General features: G+C 40.2%; 7 protein-coding genes across 7 annotated transcripts; 3 read left to right on the top strand and 4 right to left on the bottom strand.

The window, feature by feature from the left end:
* The first annotated feature begins 196 nt into the window (after nucleotides 1-196).
* On the top strand, nucleotides 197-913 carry LOC126559197 (mpv17-like protein). Its single transcript, XM_050215321.1, has 2 exons — nucleotides 197-345; nucleotides 406-913. The coding sequence occupies exons 1-2, from the start codon at nucleotides 234-236 to the stop codon at nucleotides 837-839; spliced, it is 546 nt and encodes a 181-aa protein (XP_050071278.1). The 5' UTR covers nucleotides 197-233; the 3' UTR covers nucleotides 840-913.
* A 229-nt stretch (nucleotides 914-1142) lies between these two features.
* On the bottom strand, nucleotides 1143-6228 carry LOC126559678 (nuclear pore complex protein Nup160 homolog). Its single transcript, XM_050215848.1, has 14 exons — nucleotides 6144-6228; nucleotides 5968-6079; nucleotides 5570-5868; nucleotides 5109-5486; nucleotides 4592-5028; nucleotides 3920-4513; nucleotides 3466-3848; nucleotides 3222-3407; nucleotides 3033-3151; nucleotides 2690-2961; nucleotides 2318-2615; nucleotides 2075-2238; nucleotides 1286-1993; nucleotides 1143-1207 (listed from the first exon to the last, which is right to left on the bottom strand). Exons 1-14 carry the CDS (start codon nucleotides 6226-6228, stop codon nucleotides 1157-1159), a joined length of 4086 nt encoding a protein of 1361 aa, XP_050071805.1. The 3' UTR covers nucleotides 1143-1156.
* Nucleotides 6229-7594: 1366 nt separating this feature from the next.
* Nucleotides 7595-11704, top strand: LOC126556845 (DNA replication ATP-dependent helicase/nuclease DNA2). The gene is made up of 9 exons (XM_050212374.1): nucleotides 7595-7807; nucleotides 7875-8011; nucleotides 8094-8313; nucleotides 8398-9304; nucleotides 9390-9840; nucleotides 9910-10327; nucleotides 10407-10600; nucleotides 10669-11317; nucleotides 11399-11704. The coding sequence occupies exons 1-9, from the start codon at nucleotides 7595-7597 to the stop codon at nucleotides 11702-11704; spliced, it is 3495 nt and encodes a 1164-aa protein (XP_050068331.1).
* Nucleotides 11705-11809: 105 nt separating this feature from the next.
* Nucleotides 11810-12337, bottom strand: LOC126559364 (coiled-coil domain-containing protein 86). Its single transcript, XM_050215511.1, has 2 exons — nucleotides 12198-12337; nucleotides 11810-12101 (listed from the first exon to the last, which is right to left on the bottom strand). The coding sequence occupies exons 1-2, from the start codon at nucleotides 12335-12337 to the stop codon at nucleotides 11810-11812; spliced, it is 432 nt and encodes a 143-aa protein (XP_050071468.1).
* Nucleotides 12338-13201: 864 nt separating this feature from the next.
* LOC126557171 (probable ATP-dependent RNA helicase DDX10) lies at nucleotides 13202-15548 on the bottom strand. The gene has a single exon (XM_050212853.1). The coding sequence runs from the start codon at nucleotides 15523-15525 to the stop codon at nucleotides 13204-13206; it is 2322 nt and encodes a 773-aa protein (XP_050068810.1). The 5' UTR covers nucleotides 15526-15548; the 3' UTR covers nucleotides 13202-13203.
* Nucleotides 15549-16058: 510 nt separating this feature from the next.
* On the top strand, nucleotides 16059-17271 carry LOC126559314 (ubiquitin-conjugating enzyme E2-18 kDa). Its single transcript, XM_050215449.1, has 4 exons — nucleotides 16059-16155; nucleotides 16500-16595; nucleotides 16835-17021; nucleotides 17094-17271. The coding sequence occupies exons 1-4, from the start codon at nucleotides 16129-16131 to the stop codon at nucleotides 17243-17245; spliced, it is 462 nt and encodes a 153-aa protein (XP_050071406.1). The 5' UTR covers nucleotides 16059-16128; the 3' UTR covers nucleotides 17246-17271.
* A 2725-nt stretch (nucleotides 17272-19996) lies between these two features.
* LOC126557552 (histone-lysine N-methyltransferase PR-Set7) lies at nucleotides 19997-22507 on the bottom strand. The gene is made up of 5 exons (XM_050213362.1): nucleotides 22381-22507; nucleotides 21045-22032; nucleotides 20656-20974; nucleotides 20302-20492; nucleotides 19997-20223 (listed from the first exon to the last, which is right to left on the bottom strand). Exons 1-5 carry the CDS (start codon nucleotides 22388-22390, stop codon nucleotides 20013-20015), a joined length of 1719 nt encoding a protein of 572 aa, XP_050069319.1. The 5' UTR covers nucleotides 22391-22507; the 3' UTR covers nucleotides 19997-20012.
* Nucleotides 22508-23421: the final 914 nt, after the last annotated feature.

Here is a 23421-nt window from a genome sequence, read left to right on the forward strand (position 1 = left end):
AGGCAAATTTGTATTGAAAAATCCCTTAGTAGTGGCTATTAAGCCAATTGTGTCACTAGGGTCAGCACGTGTTGTAAACAACTTGTTCCATGATGCTGTTTTTAACCAGACTTTGATCGTTTCAAAACATTAAAGGCTACACATCCAAGTGTAGAACTCCTCAAGTTCTGCTTTAATGAATCAGTGATGAAGAGTCACCGTAGATCTACATTTATGTGTTGCCCTTTTGTGAAATGGCTTTAATAAAACGATTAAGTAATCCGTTAGCCCGTGGAATAGCCACTTATTCTATTCTATGGCCTACGGCTAATCTTGTACAGCAAAGCCTGGAAGGACGGCGCTATGGTAAGTGTATGCCAAACGCACTCTTTATGTTTACAGGCTTATACAATCTTCATATTGCAGACACGTTCGACTACGGCCAATGCATGCGATATGGAATCTACGGTGCTCTGTACGTTGCTCCAACCGTTTACGGGTGGGTTAAAATTTCTACCATTATGTGGCCTAAAATGAATTTACGAACGGCCTTGTTCAAAGCAATTGTAGAACAAGCTACATACGGCCCATTCGCTGGTGTAAGTTTTCTGTATATTATGTCATTGGCCGAAGGAATGGCACCGGGAGAAGCAGTACAGGAGATAAAATTAAAATTTCCCCAGACGTACACAGTTGGATTGACCTTCTGGCCATTTATTCAAACAATCAATTTTGCTTTTATCCCGGAACGAAACCGTGTACCATTTATTGCAGCCTGTAGTTTTCTATGGACGGTGTTTTTAGCATCCATCAAAAGAAAAGATATGCAAGAGCAGAAGACACCTGACATTGCTCAGTAACAATGCTAGCCTCAAAGGCAATTGTTCCAATGTTATGAAGTAATAATTCCATTTGTTAATAAAGTAACAACAACCAACAATCTCCATTGAAATATCCCTTGCATGTGATACTGAGCTGCAGATACTGAAACACATAAGGATTTTTTTACCCAAGCCCCATTTCTCACAAGCTGGATGCTCATCTCGGTAAGTACAATACTGTAGAAACATGTACACATAAAGTGTTTATGAATGCACTAGTGCTTTTATTACCAATCATGTTAATCATTCTTAATGTAACTAATCATTCACGAAACATAAAATAAATTTGAAATATTTTAAAGAGCCACTTCAATGATCCGCAAGTAATGTTCAATGGTTTGCTTTTCCTAAAAAAAAAAGATTAAATAATTAGACACAAGCGGATGATTTATGAACTGAACAGAATTTCTAATTTTAAATCTTACCTTAATATGTGTCGCTGAAGTTTCGAGTTCGTACACGAGATACTCACATAGCGACAAGGGAAATATGGTCTGGTGATTGAATCTTCCGGCGCTGAAAAATCTAGCCCGGAATAATTCGATTGTATACTCGCACGCTTCTTCCAGACGGCCGTGGCGTAGATATACACGGATAAATTGAATGGGAATATTTTCGAAGCACCATTTCTTCAACCATGTCGGAATATACGCGCTGCGGGACAGGATGCGATTAAACACTGCCAAATAAGCGTCAATCACAAGGTCCTCGTTTTCCTGTTCTATCGTGTAGCGTAAATAGTTCCACGCTGTTGCAGTGCTGTCGGGTACGACTACTAAATCTGAAATACAATTATCATTCAACCAAGGCAATCCACTGCTGTCTGCAACGCTATCGGGGGTCGTGCCAAGCGCTTTGGGAGCCGAAGATGCTGTAATGCAGGAGCTGGTTAAATGCTCATAAATCGTGGGCACCATGGATGGCATGCGGCAACGCGCCAATTTTAATGCTGAGCGATACAACTTGCGTTTAAGCATTAAGGAAATCAGATTCATCGCATCAAGCGAAGTAACCAGTTTGAAGCCATCGTTGTGCATGGAAAGTTGGAGTGCGCAGTGTGTTGTTATCAATTGTTCTTGGAGTCTTTTTTTATCAACTATATCAATTGCATCATCTTTTGTGATGAAGGGTATCTGAAAATATAGTCAGTTGAAATAAGATTTTTTTTGTGTTCATGGACTGCATGGAAGACGCAGTAAGACATTAAAGCGTACCTCGCCTTGCTCGATGATCGGATGAACAATCCACGAATACGATTCTTTTATGACCGAAAGCGAATTCAAACATTTCATCAGGCAACAATAGTACCTGTTCAGATGATTAAGACTGTTGCACTCCAAGAAATTGCGCATTCCTTCTTCGTAAGCTATTATGGCAGCTGGAAGTGTTGATAAAAAAGTGTTTATAAATATAATATTATATACATATATATAAGGGGTAAAAAAATAAAAGCATACCTTTACGCAGGTTCATTTTGTTGACGTGAAAAGAGTACAAAAAGTTGTATTGCAAGCAATCGGCAATATCCGCTGATCGTGCACTCATGCCGACAATATTTGTAAACTCTTCCTCCAACCCATAGTATGGTAAATCTAGCAGAATGTCCAAACGGTGCACAGAAAAAAGCAAACATATCAATTGCCTCAAGCAATCCTTTTTGCGTGCAGGTTCGTGATTTTTTATAAGCGCATTGTACGCTTCTTCGTAATGGCCCAGCTCAATGTGGCAGTTGAATTCTATACTCTGGAACATAGTCTGGAACGGAAAAAAGGAAAACGCAAACGAATAATAAAGTTGGAAGCAGTTACAAGCTTACAGGCTTAACAAACCTTTTGCATTGGATCAACTGTGTTATCAATTCCCGAATGTACCAACTTCAAAACACCATCGTATGCTCCGTCTGCTTGAAATAGCCGTATGAGCTTCAGGTAAAACGCTGTAAGTGTTGCGAATTGCGATGTTCCGAGCTTGTTTTCATCTTGGCACAGAAACTTTTTCAATAAACGCTCGGTCTGAATCCCTTTTAAGGAGAGCGGGAAAAGGTCCAGCGCTTTGAAGGTCTCTCCCAGCGCGAGGCATGATTTAGCCTTGATGAAGTTTCCTAGCAGATAATGATGGGGTTAGGTAGAGATTATTATAGTTCGCAATACTTACTACTAAAATACTACTTACTTGAGCAGCTGTTCCACTCACACCAATTGCTTAACAAACGAACATACTCATCAATATGCACATGCAAATCGTTCTGCGAGAGCCATTCACCGAACAGGAAATCGTCGCTCGAGGGACATCTAATAAAAAAATGATTTAAAACATTTTTTCTGTACAGCATTTATGAAACAAAACGTTCGAGATACTTACATGAAAGAAATGATCGTGTTAGCCTTTTGAGTAAGGGACAAAGCTCCAACGATTTCCGTCATTTTCGATGATGATGCTGCGTTAAGCCTTAACGCAATTTCTTCATTGATTTTGGAAATACCGTAAGCCTGTAGCAATGTTAATGATGCACGAATATTCAGTGGAAGCATACCGGCTATTTTGTTGCTGTTTAAATAAGAAAGTATTTAGCCTATGTACAAACTTAAGGACATCAACAACTCACCATTTTGTCCAATCAATATCTAAACGCGTTTGGGCAATCCAGTTCATAACGTGATAACAGCGCAGTAAATTTTCAGTATCCGGACGAATAGTAGACTGGATCGCATCGATGATATTGTAGTGAAAATTGCAGTGACTTTCAATCATATGTTGCAGCAGCAAAAGATTGCGTAGCAGCAAGTATCGCAATTGTATCAATTGCTTTGCTGTTGTCAGTGTCACTTCGCTCGTTAGTTCGAAATTGCTGTAAACAGCCGGTTCATACGCATCTTCCCATTCTGACGGCAGGCATGCTTCCCTATGTAAAGGCGTAACGTAGTGCAGCAATGCCTGGATCGCTTTAGGTAGATCGGAAACACGTTGCAAAAATGCCGGCAATAAGTTCTGCAAACGTATCGCAAAATAATAAATGATGTAAAGGAAAATTTATATTACCGCCAGAAGCAAATACGTACATGAACAAGCAGCTGACTTTGTGTAGCTCCAATAAACGTTAAATAAACATCGCTCGATTCACTTTCCCGCCGTTGATGTAGAAAACTGTCCAGCTTGTGCCTTTGCTCCGCCGTAAGCGTTTGTTCAATTTCGCCCAAAAACGTAACTAGCACCATCATTTCCTGGATCTCTCTGGATACACCGTCCTTGAGCATCACTACGTTGGGTGTATACTGGTCGTAGCAGTTCGGAGAGTAGAATGCGACTTCTAAATCGTCACAAACACGAAAGAAGCTAATATTTTTCTTCTTTACAACGCCAACGGTATGATGGGACGTTTGGTGGTTGCTGGAAATTTCTTCGCAGATAAACAATCCAATAGGGCGTGAAGATTCGTAACGGTACTGGACGCAGTAGAGATAAAACTTTTCCCACAGTCCATTCGAAATTTCCTGTATTTGGTCATTGTCCATTGGACCGTTCTGTCTCATTGTGGTGCACTCTTGCTGTAATTGACTTTCAATGCAAGTCAGTGCATATCTTTTCAAGCGTAGCATATTGTAATTGATGGCACTGGTGCTCGTTGTCATGCTAGCAGCATTACGATTAAACATCTAGAATGAATAAGCCAGCAAACAAAAAAACAAAAAGAGTAGAACAAATTTTAACATCATGGGCGATATAGAGCTTACCGTAAGCGATTTTCGTATAACTTTGTCAGGAAAACATCCAGACTGAAAAATGCGATTACAATAAACATCTTTCAGATCGACACCAACTTCCAGGGCCGAATTTTCTTTATCACAAATGTTTTCCAGTATGATTGGCGACCACAAATTCTGCAGCATATTATCCGAATCTTTTGGACTTAGCTCGTAAACCAATGCCTGTGTTTCGCCCTCTGCATTGCACCATAATGTCCACAAGCGTTCGTCGCAGAGCTTGTAATCGATCAGATCATAATTTGGTGCCAGAACGGTGCACATTTTTTTCAGATTTACAGTTGAGACAGTTCCACTAGTCGTGTCCATCGACACTTCCGGTCGTATTAGTACAAACTCGGAGAATGTTTGAAAAGAGAAATAAAGTGCCACCAACGAACGGGAGCTCCGTAAGATGCAAGTATGAACTAAGTAAACAAGGAAATCGGTTATAATAAAAAGAAAAACACAATTAACGCACAATTCGCGACCCAAGTTATATACTCACAATCAGTTTCGCTGCCCTGGGTGTATTTGGAAAGATATTCCGATGCTAGACATCGACCATCCAGCATCCAAACACGCAACGCTCCGTTACGATGCAGTGTATAGAGAAACGATTGATTCTCTGTTAGCAAGCGCGTGTCGAACGACATTGCCACTACCTGGCTAGAGAATGCTTTTTTTCGCCAAGAATCCGTTATCGAGTGGATCAATTTCGTAAAAGTTAATGGATTGTGGTCCAGTTCGGAGCATTGCACCTTCATTCTTTCCCTTTCCATCCGCAGTGCCAACAGGAAAAGAGAGTTGGTGCATGCAATGGCAATTTTACTTTCTAAGTTATCGCTGGAACTAGCAACGGTTGCGGCCACTGGAACGGCTTGCCCTGAGGAGCGGGAAAAGGTAGACATTAACACAATATAAACATTTCCATAGTTGGTAGAATGGGTATAAAACCAATAAACATACCTATGTCGTTTATAAACGTGTAACAATTAAGAGGGTCCGTTATCATGCTTTCGTTTACCTGAAGAAGGATCGAGTCCTGCTCAGAGTACAACTGATGGTCCTTAGACGAAGGCATCTCAAATGATACCCGATGGATGGACGTCGTGGTAACGAATATCAAGAGCAATGCCGAGTTCGGTGATTTGTAACATTCCACCGCAAGTATCGGACTTCCTTCGAAAGTTAACTTTAGTTCATAGACAGCGTGGTTTCTATCCGAACAGGTTTCGGTTAAAAATATTGTTTCTCTGTACGTTCGCCTGAAATGCCAAATGAACCGTTAAAGAACGAACATTTTTGTTTATGACTTCTCTCGCGGGTTTCATTTTTTTCGCAATGGATTACGGACAGCTACTTACCAGTAAATGAAGCGCTTTAGAGCAAGAACATTCTTGATACAGTGGTCTATGTTGAATCCGCCAGCTATTTCCGATGTTTTTGAATCCACCAATATAGCATGATAACCACCTGCTAGTATAATACGAAACAAGATTACTCTGTGTACGCTCATTGGTGGTGCGATCCAATTAGTTACCTGATGAAATGTTGATCGTTTTCGCTTTTTTCCCACCAGCAATGCCATGCTGAAACAGGGGAACTTCACGGTACATTTCAGCCATTTTAGACACCTTTCTGATAATTTAACTACGAATAACAATTGAAATCAACAACGTATGTGTGGTCCAATGTAAGCGTGTTTGAATAATTTCAACTTGTAGTAGCATAAAAATGCACAGACGCAGTAATTCTTTTGCTTAGCACTTGGATCGTTGCCGGCTTGCAAAACACACAACTAGAAATGCTTTAGCAAAAAGACGCGTGATGACAGCCAACCGTGGAGGAGATCTGCCAAGGTATCTTGATACAGGTAGTAACGTTATCTAGAGCAAATTTACATTTCTTGACATGACACAACAGTTCCATTAGGTATTTAGGAAGGTATTTGGAAGGAAGGGAGATGGAAAGCACGTTACCAAGATATTGTTTGATCTGTCATACTATTGACTCAAACTGCGAAGTATTGAATAGCTCGGATGTTGTCATCGGTCTATAATAATGTCGAATAAACTAACGATACTTTAACCGAGCGATTAAATACCTCGCGTTGATTCAATAATCAATGATAAATCCAAATAAATTAATATCACGGTGAACTTGTTCATTATGTCTTGCTACCCTGTACCATGCAAAGCGTTTTTCGCTTGCGGTTAGCTTGAATCGTATTACATATAAACATTATTTGAGCCATAGGAACTAAAATAAATCATAAGAGAGGCAATCAGAGTTATATTTGTGCGCCTCCACCAGTGGCGAATTGAACGGACAATGGATTGGGCGGCCGTAGGCGTACCAATGTCCGAGGTACCACCGGTGGAGATTGTTGGAGGGCGATAGGGAACTATTGGATGTTTTATCCCGTATAAGTGCTTCTAGTGAGCAGAACTGACAGCAGACGGAGCATAATGTATGTTTCGATGTTGAAGAAGCTAAATATTTGGTGAAATAAACATCGTGTAGCTGTTTGTTTGCTCTACTAGCCGTAAACATATGTTTTTTTGTCAACAAATACTGACAAACGTCGACCAAAATGGTCCCCTGCCAAATCCATTATAAATCGCCCATATTGACAAAATATGCCAACTAAGGCAAATTTGTATAGAAAAAACCCTTAGTAGTGGATGTTAAGGCAATTTTGTCAATAGGGACCTTGTAAATACATACACCTTGGTCTGGCGTACTCCTTGAGCTTCGTTATCAATTATGATACTTCTCCTGTCATAAATGGACATTCAACATGGCTTCCCGAGACACGCTTTGATGCATTCTGGTTTACGTGCAATCTGTGTGCTATTTGACATTTACTTTTTTGGCGGGCTTTGACGAAGTTGTATTTTTATTTATGAAATTTTACCATTTTCCACGCTCTCGTGAAATACAATACAAAAAACCTTCTCCAGAGCGATTTTTCTACAGCTGCCAGTCGGTATGAAGCGAAGAATTTCTTCACCACTCAAACCACCCAACAAAATCTTGGAATTAGCACCGAACAATGTAAGATGTTTTGTTGCAAACAAAGCAATATGTGCTGAGTCGGTTCAAAACGAGCTAAAAGATTCAATACCAAACGATGATTTATCTATGGATTGGGATGAAGAATGGTTTCCAGACGTTGAGTTCGACTCAAAAACAGAAAAGATGGTAATGCAGCGAACTAACCGTTTTTGAGTTCGCACACAGAAACTGATCGTCCGTTATTCCATTCAAGGGTTCTACGTTGGATCTATCGGCATGGAAACGGTGTAAAGTACTGGAAGCACAGCAAGTAGGGAATCAATTCATTAAAGTGACTCTGGAAGGTAAACGTTGTAAACAAAGGGCTGTTTGCCATCTGCTACCCCCATGGTAAGTTAAACCAAAGTAGCACAGCGCAGACCTAGCAGCAATTGCATTTTATGCATTTTATGTCTTATTTATTTTATCGTAGGAACTCGATTGAAGGCATTGTAGCGGGGCTTACAGTATCAGTGTTAGCCATCAAAGAGAATTCGCTTTCGGATCACTTTGTAGTAAATTCTGAACGTGGCTTTTTCGTTACCAATCCGGATCTGCTAGTTTCCGGCACTACAGTAGTCGGATCACTATTTTGCCAACGACGTGGAGTTCTGCAGGAACTATTCCGCATGTCAGAGGCGGAAAATGAACAGGTAAAGGGTTTTTTTTATAAATATTATTTGACATTCATCCGCACTGAAACTAATGAACTATTTTCGGGGGGGGGCGTGACAAAGATGGTGATTGGAACGTTGGCACATTGCATTTTTCAACGATGTCTCGTAGATAAATCCTGCAAGACATTGAAAGATGTCGAAACTGTCGCTAAAGATGTTCTGAAGTCACGAAAAATCATTTCCACCCTGTATGCTATGAAACTCACCGTGCCGGAGGCATTCCGCTTAGTGGAACCGTATCTGAAGCAAATTGAAAGTTTCCTGCATCAACACCTGCAAAGTAACGCTGCATGTAAATTCGAGAAGCTTGAGAATGGTTCTGGGCCGACAAAAATTTTGATAAGCGAAGTAAACGATATAGAGGAAAACATTTGGTGCCATCAGTTGGGAATCAAGGGCCGAATCGATGCAACCGTGTCCGTCGTACGCGACCAAGCAGGCAAAAGCTATGAAACGATGCCGCTGGAACTGAAAACAGGTCGTGCAAGCAATTCGTTCGAGCACCTTGGTCAACTGGCGTTGTACGAAATGATGATGGAACTGGTTGGCCATAAAGTTAGCGCCGGTCTGCTATTATACTTGCGCGATGGGAAATGTAACCGGATTGTATCAAACCGCAACATGAAGCGAGACTTGATTATGTTGCGAAATGAAGTTGCCCGTTATTTAAGTATCTGGATGATTCCAAATGTGATGGACAAAACTACTAACTGCGAGGAATCATTGCTACCGATGCAGCCCACACTACCGGCTCCTATTAATAACGAACGAGCGTGTCCGAAATGTCCTTACAGTACGGTTTGCGTCGCTCTGGCCAAACGTGAACATGAGTTTCCTACCTATTCCACCAACCAAGGATTCTCTTCGGTAGCTGACGAAGCGTGTGGTCATTTAAAAAACAGTGATCTTGACTACTTTGTCCGTTGGACTGGACTCATCTACCTAGAGGTACAAGATTCGACACAATGTAAGTATTGATAATTTGTAGCAGAGGAATTCACACGGCCATTCATTTGTTTGTTTATGTTTTACTCAATTTACCTCACATTCAGCTCACCTGGAGCGAGATATTTGGAGCTTAACACCACAAGAACGATACGTAAATGGATGGTGCATTACGGGGCTTACACTGCTTAGTCCGGTGCATGCTGTCGATGAAGCATATTATCATACATTCACCTTAGCTCAACCGACTTTAAATTCTGACGCAGAGAAGTTTGTGGATGAACGCGATAGAGTGTCTCAATTGGTTGAGATTTTCCAATTGGGCGAATACGTGATTTGCAGCACTACGAAACGGATTGCCGTTGCTGCTGGACATGTAATCAGTTTGGTCGGTAACGAGCTCGTTGTAGCGTTCGAACGAGATCTGTCCGTTAACTATAGTGGAGAACAATTTATTCTGGATCAACATGTTACGAGCAGCGGTAGATCGTCAGGATTCGAGTTTGTCAACTTGGCTATGCTGCTCAGCAACGATGATACGGTAGCAAGATATCGCAGGTAAACTGGTGGAAGACTATCGCTGTTTTATTATTAAATGTAATGTTGTTTTTTTGTTAATACCTTTAGAATAATCATCGACCGTGAAAGGCCTACCTTTTCCGACGGGTTCCTTTGCAAATCGATGATTCCCAAAGCCAAAGAGATATTGAAAAATCTTAACCGACACCAGAAGCAGGCAGCACTCAAAGCAGCCGCCACAGACTCGTACTGTTTGCTGAAGGGATTGCCTGGTACAGGCAAAACGCAAACTATTGTCGGGCTTATACGCTTGCTATCGCTTCTGGGCCAATCGATTCTGTTGACCAGTAATACGCATTCGGCGGTTGATAATATATTAAAACGTTTGCTACCCTTTAAAGAGCTAAGCTTCATTCGAATTGGTACTTTAGACCGAATCGATCCGGCCATAAGAGAGTACGCGGAACCAATTCTAGCTGAGAATGCAGACAGCCCTGAAAAATTGGCTGAATTGTACGGGAAATTTGTAAGGAGGACCATTTTGCTATCGCTTTCATGGCGTATAATGCAATATAATAAACTGTGTCGTTTTTATATACTTGCAGCAAATAATCGCAGTAACATGCAAAGGAACCGGCCACGCAATGATTGCTCAGCGAACGTTCGATTATTGCATCGTGGATGAAGCGACCCAAGTTTTCCAAGCTAGCATTATCCGTCCTTTACTACGTTGCAAGAAATTTCTGTTGGTCGGCGACCCAGAACAGCTGCCGCCCGTCGTCAAATCGGCTAAAGCACGGTAATGTTTGCTTGACAAAGGATATTTAATCGGCCCTTTAGCTACATCGAATCTCAACCAAATTACAGGTCTCTTGGAGCCACAGAAAGTTTATTCCATCGGTTGGATCAGGAAGAGTCCTTCTGTGTGCTTCCAACGCAGTATCGAATGAATCGTATTTTGACCAAGCTGGCAAATGATTTTACGTACGACGGCAAACTGGTGTGTGGCAACGATGTAATTGCTAACGCGACGCTCAAACTACCCAACCTGCAAACGGTTCGCAGAATATATGAAGTTGAGCGGTGGCTAATGAAAACGATTTCGAACCAAATCGATCTATCGGCAGTCGTTGTGGATACTGGCAATACGCATCAGCTGAATTTGAGCTATCGACAATTAAACGAACCGGCTGACGACAGACGAGATCATGCGACAAAAAGTCACATGAAATGTGCCAACATTTTTGAAGTTGCCCTCGTGGTATATATCTGCCAAGCATTATTGCGAGCTGGCGTTAGCGAGGCATCGATCGGCATAATAGCACCGTTTCGTGCACAGGTAGATTTAATTCGAACGAAAATTTTAAAACTATCGGACAGCCACAAGTCGGTAGCAGAAATGGTGCACTCGCCCTCACACGACGATAATATTGCGAGTGACAAACAAACGCTCATTCATGGCTCTTGCGCCATAGAAGTTAACACGGTGGATCAGTATCAGGGAAAGGATAAAAAGGTAATGGTTTTTATTTTTAACCAAAACTCTTAATCAAATCGGTATAATGTTACCAAATGCTTTCTCCGCTATTTGTTACAGATAATAATATTTTCTTGCACAAAGTCATTTAGTCACCCTCCCGCTTCCGATAAAGATTGTGCAGCAGCAGCAGCCCGAGCAGAAGGAGAAATTCTCAACGACAAACGAAGATTAACCGTTGCGATCACTAGAGCACAGGAAAAGTTCATTGTCGTCGGTGATATGGCCACACTGAATTCGTCGTACAGTACGTTCCAAAAGTTATTTAGTGTTATGAACAAAGTGAGCAGTGTTCCCATCGTAGATAAAAAGGAAGGCTTTGAGTGGGCGAATGTGATGGAATTGCTAGCTTCCTTGTCGGAATAGAAGGTTTTGTTGGTACACAATTAAAATACAAAGGAAAACCCCAAATGGGGAAAGTTCAACCGTTGCTCTATCAACGCACCTTCATTTTAAGCATTTATTACACAGCTACACTACGTTCAACTTACTTATATCTCGCTTCTCAATCATACGCAACTGTTTCTTCCGCATGCGTTTCAGCTTGGCGGGATTTCTGATAATCTGCACGACTTCATTTTTTCGTTCGTTTTCCAACCTCCTCCGCTTGTTCTCCTCACGCCGTAGACGTTTTTCCTCATTTTCACGGCGCCGCGTTTCCTTTATAGACTGGGACAATTGTTTAATCTGTTTAATTTCATCTCTGTACGCGAGCTGCTGCGCAGAAGTTTTGCCACGACGACTCCTCTTTATTGTAGCAAATCTAATGTAATAAAAGAAACAGCATAAAGTTAGGAATATTTTCTTCTCAGTTTAGGTAGTGAAAGTGAGAAAGTGCAGAAAGTGAGAATTCACCTACCGGTCTTTGTTAGTTTTCCATACTCTGCCTGATTTCGGTTTTCCTCTAATCGGGTGCTCATCGACCGTACTGGAATTAGCTTTCGGTAAGGTAATCTTTCGCACCGGTTCCTTTGCTTTTTGTTCAGCATTTGCTTCCATGGCAAGTATATCGAACGATATTGTTCAGTTTCTTCACTATAATTGCCTATTTTTCTCTTTGTACCTTACGTTGACCCTCAGTTAGATTTGTTTACAAAACGATACCTCATGGTAAATCGACTCTCCAAATGGCTATTCTGGTTCAATTGCAAACAAAATGACATTATCTCATGAGCTGTTGTAAGGTTCCTTTGTGAATGTCTTGACAGCTATATGATATGTTAACTTTTCAACTAAAAAAAACCTTTAGACAAAGAAAAAATGCTTCCAATTCTCTGGCTCGATTAGCCCGTTACTGGCTTACTTAATTCAGTCTACCCTTAGCTGGGCAGTCAGTCCTGCGATGAAAATTGCCACTTATTGAAATAGAATAGTATCAACATGGTATTAAGTTTCGAAATATTGATTGTGAATGAATGCTTAATATACATATAAATATGCTAAACCAATAACTAATCGATCCGCATGTCATCACAAACAACGTAACAGATCAACCAACATAGGATAGGAAGTCAATCCGGGAGACCGTCATAATCACACTATCCCCAGTACTGGTGAGTTAGTGAAGCAGTAGGTTTTATAAGTATGTTCGATCAAATGTCGAATTTGTTTTTCATTTCGATTCCATCGATACAATTGTACGTAATAGATCCCTATCGGGTGCATCTTTCGCATACAACACGGCTAAATTATTGATTATCAATTGGAAAAGGACACCTGTTATTATTATGCAGTTATGGAAAGAATCAAAGATGATAGAACTATACGACGAAAAAATTCATACAATCATACTTTATTCAAATATTACATCGGTAAACATACAAGAAACTCGAACATCTTACATGAACCGTACTTAAGAAAATAAATCATTTTAACAAATTCATTACCAATTGTTCTGTATCGGTCAACGTTAAATCGCGTGCATTCTGCAACAACTTTCGTTTTCTTTTAGATGAATGTGGCATCTCTATGTTGTTTGAATGTGGTTCACATTCACTACCGTTATTTTCTGTATATTTTGTTCCATACACTTTGTCCGGATCCGGAAGCCAATCCAGATTTACGCTACCGTCGCTTTCACTACCGAAATCGTCAGCCAAAGTTGCAGTGCGGTCGACATCACCACCACCCGATTTAAGTTGACGTTCTTTTTCTTTAATAGTAATTCGTTTGGCTTTCTTTATTGCTTTGTATCGCTTCTTGTCTTCTATGTCTTGCTGCTCAAGCCTTAGACGAGCCTCTGTAAAATCGTAATAATCTTCCTTTTTATCGTCGACCGGTGTAATCGGTATGCCATCGTCATCGAATGCGGTGCGTTTACTGATCTGCAACGATTTTTTTATCAATTTATGCTTAGACAAGCGCTTCCTGGATCCATTCGTATGTCCAAGGGGCGTATCCGTTGTGACATAAGCGTTTTCCTCTACATGCATTGGATTGACCGTTTTCGGTTGTTCTAAACCGTTGTCGATACGCTTTACTTGTAGGAAATCTTCTTCATCGCTGCTATCTCCATTTACAATGCTGGTGGCTGTTGTTCCGAAGTTGGAAATCAATTTTGGCTTTTCACATCCTTTCACGTTTGACGTACGTGAAAGGAAGCGCACACGCGGTGTAATGCTCAAACCCAACGAACGTGCAAACTCGTCAAGATTGATGCTTTGCAGTTGGAATACCTCTCTGTTCTTCATCAATGCGACCGATTTAATGTAAGCAACAAATGCTCGTTTGGCGCTTTCTTTTAGGTCAGGAAATTGTGCGAGGAGTGATTCGATCTTTGCCAGCGGTGAAAACAGTTGTCGATCGTTGATTTTAATCTGCTTTATGGGTATTTTACTATTCGTCAGCAGCTGTAGCATAGCATCTTCCTCGTGAGGCAATAATACGAGCAGATTTTCACCAGTGGTATTTAACCTGGCCGTGCGCCCGGCTCTATGGATATACTGCACCACGTCTTCCGGGCAGTCCATTTGTACCACCCAGTTTACCTTGGGAAAATCGAGCCCCCGTGATGCTACATCTGTCGCCAGCAGGCAAACGTTTGTTTTCTTTTGGCAAAATTCAGCATATATTTTGTTACGTTTCTCCTGATTCATACCACCGTACAAAGGAAGAAGCAATGAGGCGGGGCGCAATTTTCGAAACAGATGATAGAAATATTTAACCTGTTTGCATGTTGCAAAAAATACGATAATTTTCTGCTTTGGATGGGTGTACAAAAAGGACCATAGCATCGTTAGTTTTGCGGAAAGATCCACCACCACGTAGCTTTGCTGTAGCTTGGCCGGTGTAGCGTTTTGTTCATGTTCGTGAGGAGCAATACGGGCAGGGTTTACGAGATTAACTCGAGCCAATTCACGAACCGAATTCGTTTGAGTAGCGGAAAACAGTAGCGTTTGCCGCACTTCCGGAAGGTTTTCGATTATGGAATTCATCGTGACAGAGAATCCCATATCCAGACAACGATCAGCTTCATCTAGAACTAGAATTTTTAAATTCGTTGTATCAAATAAAGGATTTTCATCCATGTGTTGCAGCAAACGACCCGGCGTTCCTATTATGATGTTTAGATTGTGCAACCGGTTTCGTTCAAGTTTAAGATTTTGTCCGCCGATCAGCAGCCCGACAGTAAAATCGTGATGCTTTCCAACTTGTGCCGCTGTTTCGTATATTTGTGTCGCCAGTTCTCGCGTAGGAGTAATTACAAGTGCTCCGAGACCATCCATACGAGTCCATTTTTCCACAAACAGTCGTTCCAGGATGGGAATTAAAAATGCTAAAGTTTTCCCGCTGCCCGTTTTAGCTGCGGCAACAATATCTTTACCACACAATGCAGGAAATATCGACTCTCGCTGAACGACAGTGGGTTTGGTGTACTCTGCATCATTCAATCCGGCAAGGGTTTTCCTCGAAAGAGGAAAATCGCTGAACTTATCAAACGTCTCGGTGCTACCACGTGTGGTTTCAGCGCCGTATTGTTGGCGCAATGTTTTGATTTCTTCCTCCTCTTCACTTACAGAAAGGTACAGCTTCGAACGCTTCAGCTTTGGTTGCTGGAATTTAAACTGTTGCTCTTCATCTTGACTAGCGCTGTTAACATCTGCCGTTTTACGGCGCACACTGTTTGCTTTGAATTTGTTTTGTCTAGCGTAATTTACGTACTTTTTACCTTCGCGTATTTTCCCCATTGTGGACGCTGGAAACGTGTTTTGCTTTTAACTTTGTTTCATCCTACCCAGGTTCGATCGTTCTGCGCCCGTTTGACAAAATGTCAAATTATTTCAAGATACTTACATAAATTAAAACCGTTCTAAGGTGATTATTGTGCTTAAGCTTTTTTGTTTTCCCTATTGACGAAATTGCATTAATAACCACTACTGTGGGGTTTTCCAATACAAATTTGCCTTCGTAGTGCCTTAGTTGGCAGATTTACATAGATTTTGTCAACAGAGGCCGTACGCCTGTTTGGACAAGTTTTGTGCAGTTTTATTTAACTGCATTAATTCAATCTGCAAAATAGAATTTAAGCTCAAAACACTAGCTACTATTTTGACAAAATCGATATAAAACGGTCATCTAAGGCACCAATAAGGCAAATTTTTAATGAATAGTAGTGCTTATTAAAGCATTTTTATCAATAGGGTATTCGCTAACATAAAATTGATGAACTGTCCGACACATACATTTCCAATGGTACATCTTAGACATCTAAACACCTTGATCTTGAGAAGGAAGAAAGCGAGCTGTCAAATGGCAAACAACAACCTTTTATTTTAAGAAACTTGAGCAAAATGGCAGCCACACGGAGATTGCAGAAAGTAAGTTTTACGGGCTGTAATTATTTTTTAAAAAGTGCTTGAAAAATGCTGAAGACTAAAGTTGATTTAGGGTAAATCATAAAGCCCATATCCTACGTATCTTACGGGGGCCTTCCACCTTTTCGCAAGCATTATGTTGTTCAAAGTGTGTTGTGGGCAAATAATAAAATTTGGCTGTGAAAAGACCTTGTATAATGTGATACAGTCATTGCAAAGAATTGCGTGAAAAAGTCACAAATTAAAAGAAACTCCGACATGTAATAATGCAACAGTTGATGGTTCTGTGAATAGTTTCGTGTTTTCGTGTGTTTTTATGTGTGGTTCTGTTGTTTTAACTTTTGCAGGAGCTAGCAGATATCCGAGCATCGGGAATGAAATCTTTTCGTGACATAGTTGTGGATGAAGCTAACTTGCTGCTATGGACCGGATTGATCGTGCCGGTAAGTACGCAAAGCAAATGTTGTATTAAAACTGCACATTATCCACTAGCAATTCATACGCGTTTAGTAGACCGCTGTGAACGATACAAGAATGGCAAGCGGAAACCTCAGCAGCTAGTTATTTTTAAGTACCTAATCTTTCTTCCGCATGGCTTAGCCAAAACGAGGGAGGCTTTGCGTATCGGGGTCTGTCTATTGTGACTAATGGATGCTTGAAATTTGTTTTCTTGTTTTCGCAGGATAATGTTCCCTACAATAAGGGTGCTTTTAGAATAGAGATAACTTTCCCAGCCGAATACCCTTTCAAACCACCAAAGATTTCGTTTAAAACTAAAATATATCATCCAAACATCGATGAAAAGGGGCAGGTCTGTCTACCGATCATAAGTGCCGAGAACTGGAAACCGGCAACAAAAACAGATCAAGGTTAGTATCAGATCATAAAACTAATGAGTTTGAAAAAATCGAAATCTTACTTATTTTTATATTTTATTGCAGTTATTCAAGCATTGATAGAGCTTGTTAATGATCCAGAACCAGAACATCCTTTGCGAGCTGATCTAGCGGAGGAGTTTTTAAAAGATAGGAAAAAATTTACAAAAAATGCTGAGGAACACACCAGAAAGCACAGTGAAAAGCGACCGGAATAAAAGAAAGGCATTGGCATAGAATGATGGTTTACCGAGACTACCAGAACAAGAACGGGCGATTGTAAATTGCAGACCGTGGTAAAGAAGATGACGATTGTAAGGGTGTAATTCAAATACATATTTTTTCCGTGCGTGTGAGTCCATGGGCCAAACAACATAACAATAGAGTAACTAACTTGATTCTACGCTTATCGATTGCATTGTAAAATAGTACAACATATAAAAATCATTTTCATTCTATATCGCACCCAGTGCTGAAACGTAGTCGTCTCTGTTATGGTTCTATTTGTCAACAGCAGGATTTGTAAAAGTTGAGACTAATCTAGTACAACTCATGCTTCGATGACATCATAGATCTCTCCTGCAGTGTCTTTTTCCATTTTCGCAATTTGGCTGCTATCCCACGAGGGCGATTAGCCTACGACCGTTCAACGTATATTTGCACCTACAAACAAAACGATGAGATAACAAATCATACAACAGAGAAAGAAAAGGAAGGAATTTAGCTTGGATAATGAGTAAACGGACAAACCAGAGACTTGTCTTGTATATTTTGTGCTGAGCATTAAACGCAAAATGATCTCAACATCACACGTATGACTGAACAAACCACAGATACCCCACCGAAGCAACAGATCGTAGGCCGAAAGAAACCGTCTGTGTTCTTCATTCGTGATCTTTTTCGTTGAACAAAATAACTAGTGTTGCGATGTCGTAAAAGTCACCGTGTTTTGGGTTGTGGAAGGGGGGGGGGGGGGGGGTGGAGTTTGTTGGAGTGGAGTCACATTGCCGACTACTAGGATTCTGTTACGCGCTCAGCACATTGTTACGCGTATAGCACATTGCCGAGTTCTAGGATTCTGTTCTCAGCGCAGGTAAGCTAGGAACTTTTAAATTAGAGAAAAAAATGGTTTGGTTGATATCTACTCATCAGTCATTGGAATCCTTTTTCATGGATGAAGCACTTTGAATGATATCGCGCACTACTTATTCATTTGGGTAGAGGGGTTGGATGGGCATGCGGCCTCGTGTAAAATGGTTTATCCTATTTATACTTCTAATAGGATTCGAGATATAAAGATGTTGGTACCGGCAGTACGTAGCTTAGCATTTTATCCGACGCCACAGAAATGGTAAAGTAACAAAACAATCCTTCTAGATCGTCGCCGATCCATACATCACGAGCCTGATAAACGGTTTGGGGAAGCATATATCCTAGCGATGGTGGCCAAAACCAGCGCGTAAAGAGACGGCAGGAACATTTCATGACCACTCCCTTAGAAATATGATTGTCAGTAATTTGTACAACATAAGATGAACAATAAACACGGCTAACTCGTTGACTGAATGTGGTGGAATCCAACCAGTCGAACATCAGTTGCAATGACCCTTTTAACAAAAAAACGCACGTTTTAATGCAGATTTTCCGAATCAGATCACTGTCAAATAACGCTAGGAGGAACAGAGTTTTTTGGAAACACAAAATAGCTATAAATTAGATATTTCTGGATGAGTGAGGTCGAGAGGTTGTTTGCAATCTTACCCATAACGTATAGGCATAGCTTTGTTATCCCAGTTAAAGGCATTACAACGGTTTCTGTGAATGCTGAAATGTATGGTGTAAATCATATGAAACTACATGAAATGAACAAAAATTCATTGTTTTAAAAATACCCAAAACTCTATTTGTATTCTGTTGTTTCGTGAACGTTTGGATTCACATAACATGGGAACTCATACTTTAGATTAGCTTGCTAATGAAACATTTAACTTAAATATACACATTAAAAGCGCCAGGAATCAAGCCCTTAGCGATTCGCGTATCTTGCAATTGCAGTCGAAACATATTTTTTACGCAGTGCTGCCTTTTTTCTAGGCGGTTAAACAAATACAAGTTTTCAAAACAGCGACTTTCGTGTCTCTTTCTACTGCTTAATGGCGCGTGTGCGGGCTAGTGTGTGATTGGATCTCAAACTCCTTCTCATTGTGCATTGCGTATTAGCTCAACTACGCTAGTATACTACTATGGTTCATGTAAAAAATGACCTTTCGACGTATTTTACAATAATTGTACTGAATATTTAACATGTATTGTAAGTATTCGTTAAGCAACAATTTAATTATTTATTGTTTCCTCATATTACTGTACTGAGTGTAATGATGAATATATTTGACAAATAAAATACAAGCATTTTGAGTGAAAAATAAAAAGTAAAACTTGTGAATTGCCTCTCTCATGACCCAAATTGTTTGTGTGTAACATGTTTAAATGATACGAATGTCTTGTACTATAGTGTATCAAACAATTTAGCAAATAAATATAAATAAAGGATGGTAATGTTCACCAACCACATACGCATGTAGTTTGATTTGATATGGATTGTGTGGGTTTTGCACAGATAGGGTCGTCTGTTTATATGTACTAACACTAAAGTATTCCGCACCTATTTCATTCCTTTCAGAATTAAGGAAACAAACAAAAGAAGAAAAAACTCATTCTCTACACTGTCGCCAAAAATAAATTGAAATTATTAGTAGGGTGGGGCATTCATATTATTAATCGTTTATTCCCTAAGTCTCTTGCAGTATTTTTAGCTTGTTTTTTTTTTTGCAAATACCATGATGAGAAATACACACAATTTCGTACTAATATGAAAACACACTGAAAATTACAAACTAATAAGAATAAGGGCCTTGCGGGAAAATTATAATTTTAACTAGATTGCAGTAAGTCATTCATAGAATTGCACGTGAATGCATGCTGCAATTATAGTGCCAACCATGGATAATGTTGAAGTGCTTCTTTTGACCTATCACCATAATCATAAGTTACTTCAACATCCTTTTCAATATCCTCTTTGGCAATAAGCACAAGATGTGGCCGATTGTTAATGGGTACCGTTTTAGTTACTAAATTACCATTACGCGAATGATTTACTAATCGTCCAAGCTTTCCACTTTCAGCTGTCGCGTCAATGCTGCAAAGAAGGTTAACATGATAGCATTAGGGTAACAGGGTACACTAAAACACACTATTTTATTTGATCAATTCTTACCAATGTTGAAGATTCTTGTGCCGGAAGTAATACATATAGCAACCAGTATTATCATCCTTTGCATAGATTTGCTCCCGCAGTTTTGCTTCCGAAACACTGATAAGATCGCCAATGTATTCCACAACAAACTCTCCCTTGGAGAAAGGGCGCGTTGTGACAATGCCACGACCCTTTCCTTCAAAATGCTCGATCTACAAGCATTGAGTTACGAACGAAAAAAAAAAATATATTGTATGTAATAAATTTGTGATTTTGTCTGTCATATCTTTTGTTAAAGTTGTATTTCAGATGACGGACTGAAACCCAAATCGTCTTTCGTCTTTCGGTAATTTTAACAAAAGCAATTCTATTTACCTTTAGTCCTTCTTCGCGCCCTTCGCGGATGGCTTTTTCTATGTCGCGATCCCGTTCGACCTGAACCTCCTTTTTTGTCTTGCGTACACTTCGCCTGATTGGATAGAATTCCGTAATTTTCTTGCTACTACTACCAGTGGTCTGTTTAGGAACAGCTGATCCAACAATAAGTTTACGATTTTGAATGTGCAGATCGTTTGACTCTTCCGCTGCAATTGCTGTACACATGTCGATTTCAGAAACATCTCGCTGTGGTGGCTTTATTTCTGCTACTTCATCTGCTAGTTCATTTACTTTAGCATCGTTCTTACAAATTAACCTGCAAAGAAAGCGATGATGAACCACGTACGTGTTACACTGCTTTTAAACAAACGATCTGGCAAAGATACCTTTTACGTGTTTTGTTAATTCCGGCTCGTCTTTTACTGCGACTGTTTTCCGGAGAAGAAGCATTTAACAGCCCTGGGGGACTTTGTAAATAAATGATTGCATTTTTGACGGGCGAAGGGCAAAGAATTCTGTGCGGAGTTGCCGGTTTTTTGCGTTTCTCAGAACTGTCTGTCTGCTCGGTCGGCCCCATCGATAAATCGTGTTGACCATTTGTGTGAATCGACGTTATGGCAGATCCGTCCGATCCGGATAGAATAACGACACCGCTGTCGCCACTGTCACAAGAATTGTCTTCATCGTGTATTAAATTTTCGACTGTGGTAGTAGAATCGATCTGAGTTACTTGCGTTGGCTTTGAGAGATCTAATACGTGTTGGTCGACATGTTCAATTGATGTATTTTGCTGAATGTCTGGGCTCTTCACGTTAACCTTCCAGAAGGAATTTATCTTTGGTTGCAATGACGACGAGAAGGTGTCATTTTTTAGCTCCGAATTTGCCAAAAAGGAATTGTGCAATAGCTTTATTGTACGGTTTGGAGCGTTCGATTCTTTAGGGAAATTTAGGCTCAACACTGGTTCCTGTAGGAATATGTTATTATTATTCGATTTTTTGGTGTCTTCAACTATAGCTTCGTTTTTAAGTTGAATAATGGGTGCCTCGATCAGCTGTACCTCGAACGAGTCATCAGAACTTTCGTTAGTAATATCCACCGTTTCCGGCAAAGCTATAGATGTGATCACATCGTCACCTTTAGGATTAGGTTTTTTCTCCAAATATTGAGATATGTCTGCAGTCTTTACACGACCCCCACGAAGCTTCATAGGTTCTACATGAAACTTTGCAGTTTGGTGGTTAAACTGTTGAATCGTGTTGACGTTGTCGTTATTGTCTTTCGGCGCGCATTTAATATCCTTACGCTTGGGGCTGGCAGTTTCATCGTGAAAAGGTTTGGCAGAAATCTTTTCCGCATTTCGCGTCCGTCGACCTAAAAGAGGGGATGTGAACGTCAAACTTGTGCATACGATCGTAAGCTTAATAAGATTATTTAGAATTTATATTCATGCTACCATATACTACTTAGGGAGCGAGCTTCACGATGCAAACAACCTCGAACAAATTAAACAATTTAAATAATGATGTACGAAATGTCTGCACAGCAAGTCATGCCAGAATGCCTATGGTTTGCAAGAATGGTGCTACCTAAGGGTCATTTATGTACAGAACTATGTAACAGAACCATTTTTTAACGTGCGAATAGAAGCATATGCTGTAAGCAGCACTAAACATGACGCGTTTTGCGGTTGCAAAAAAGTATTCCATGGATGTAACCTACCTTTAAGCATCTTTTCAATCTGTCTGGGATGAGCGTATGTCCTTTGTTCGATTGGAGCACGCTGGAACGCTTCTTCCGTACCTTCACTTGATGCTGATTTAATGCAGGTAATTATGAATACATCGAGGCTGAAAGTCTATTTTAAGCGTGAGACTATACTTTAATCAGCGCACTAGGTGGCAACTGTGAACACAACACAACAGCAGAAAATTAAAATTTATTATTGGTTTCCAGATTCTTGGCTGCACGATGAAGCGTCGTATAGTTGGAATGGCATCTTTTCTTCTTCCTATTCTTCTTAGCATTAATTGTTACGATATTCCGTACAGCTCGCTACCTTCTGCAACACCACTTTTTTCACACCGAGTTAAAGCATCCAAATCCAGAACTAAAAGCGAATGTAGAATATCTTTGGGCCATGTATTATGAACATCAATATTGACCATTTAGCTAGTGGTGGATTTAATAAAGACCAATTTGCAAATTTTGATACAATCAAGAATAGGGCTTGCGCAGCTGTCATCCAGATACATTTGCCAAGGTGCATGGTCGAAAGATAGGAGTTTTAGCGGGTTGACAAATTTTTAATGTCATGATGGTCAAGATCTTTCAAACGGTTTAACGCCCTATTGACAAAACTGCCTTAAAAACCAATACTAAGGTTCTTTTCAATACAAATTTGCCTTGGTAGTGCTTTAGTTGGAGAATTTTCAAAGATTTTGTCAACAGGGACCCCCTTATTGATAAAATCTCTGTAAATCCACCAACTAAGGCAAATTTGTATCTAAACGAGCCTTACTTATGGTTATTAAGGCAATTTTGTCAATAGGCACAAGTACATAAAAGGGAGTTTAAAATGAATCTTATTAGTGAAAACAAATGATTGAGATTTACTTGAACCTTTGATATGTAGAATAATGCTATAATTTGTTCATTTTTCCACAGGTTAGCATGCAGTTTGTGATTTTGCACTGTACGGATTTGAACTTGATTCCCCGCAGTCACTCGCACCAGCCAAATTCGTTAACATCTGTTCGTTAA

This window comes from Anopheles maculipalpis, chromosome 2RL, assembly GCF_943734695.1.
Source record: "Anopheles maculipalpis chromosome 2RL, idAnoMacuDA_375_x, whole genome shotgun sequence".
NCBI lineage: Eukaryota > Metazoa > Arthropoda > Insecta > Diptera > Culicidae > Anopheles > Anopheles maculipalpis.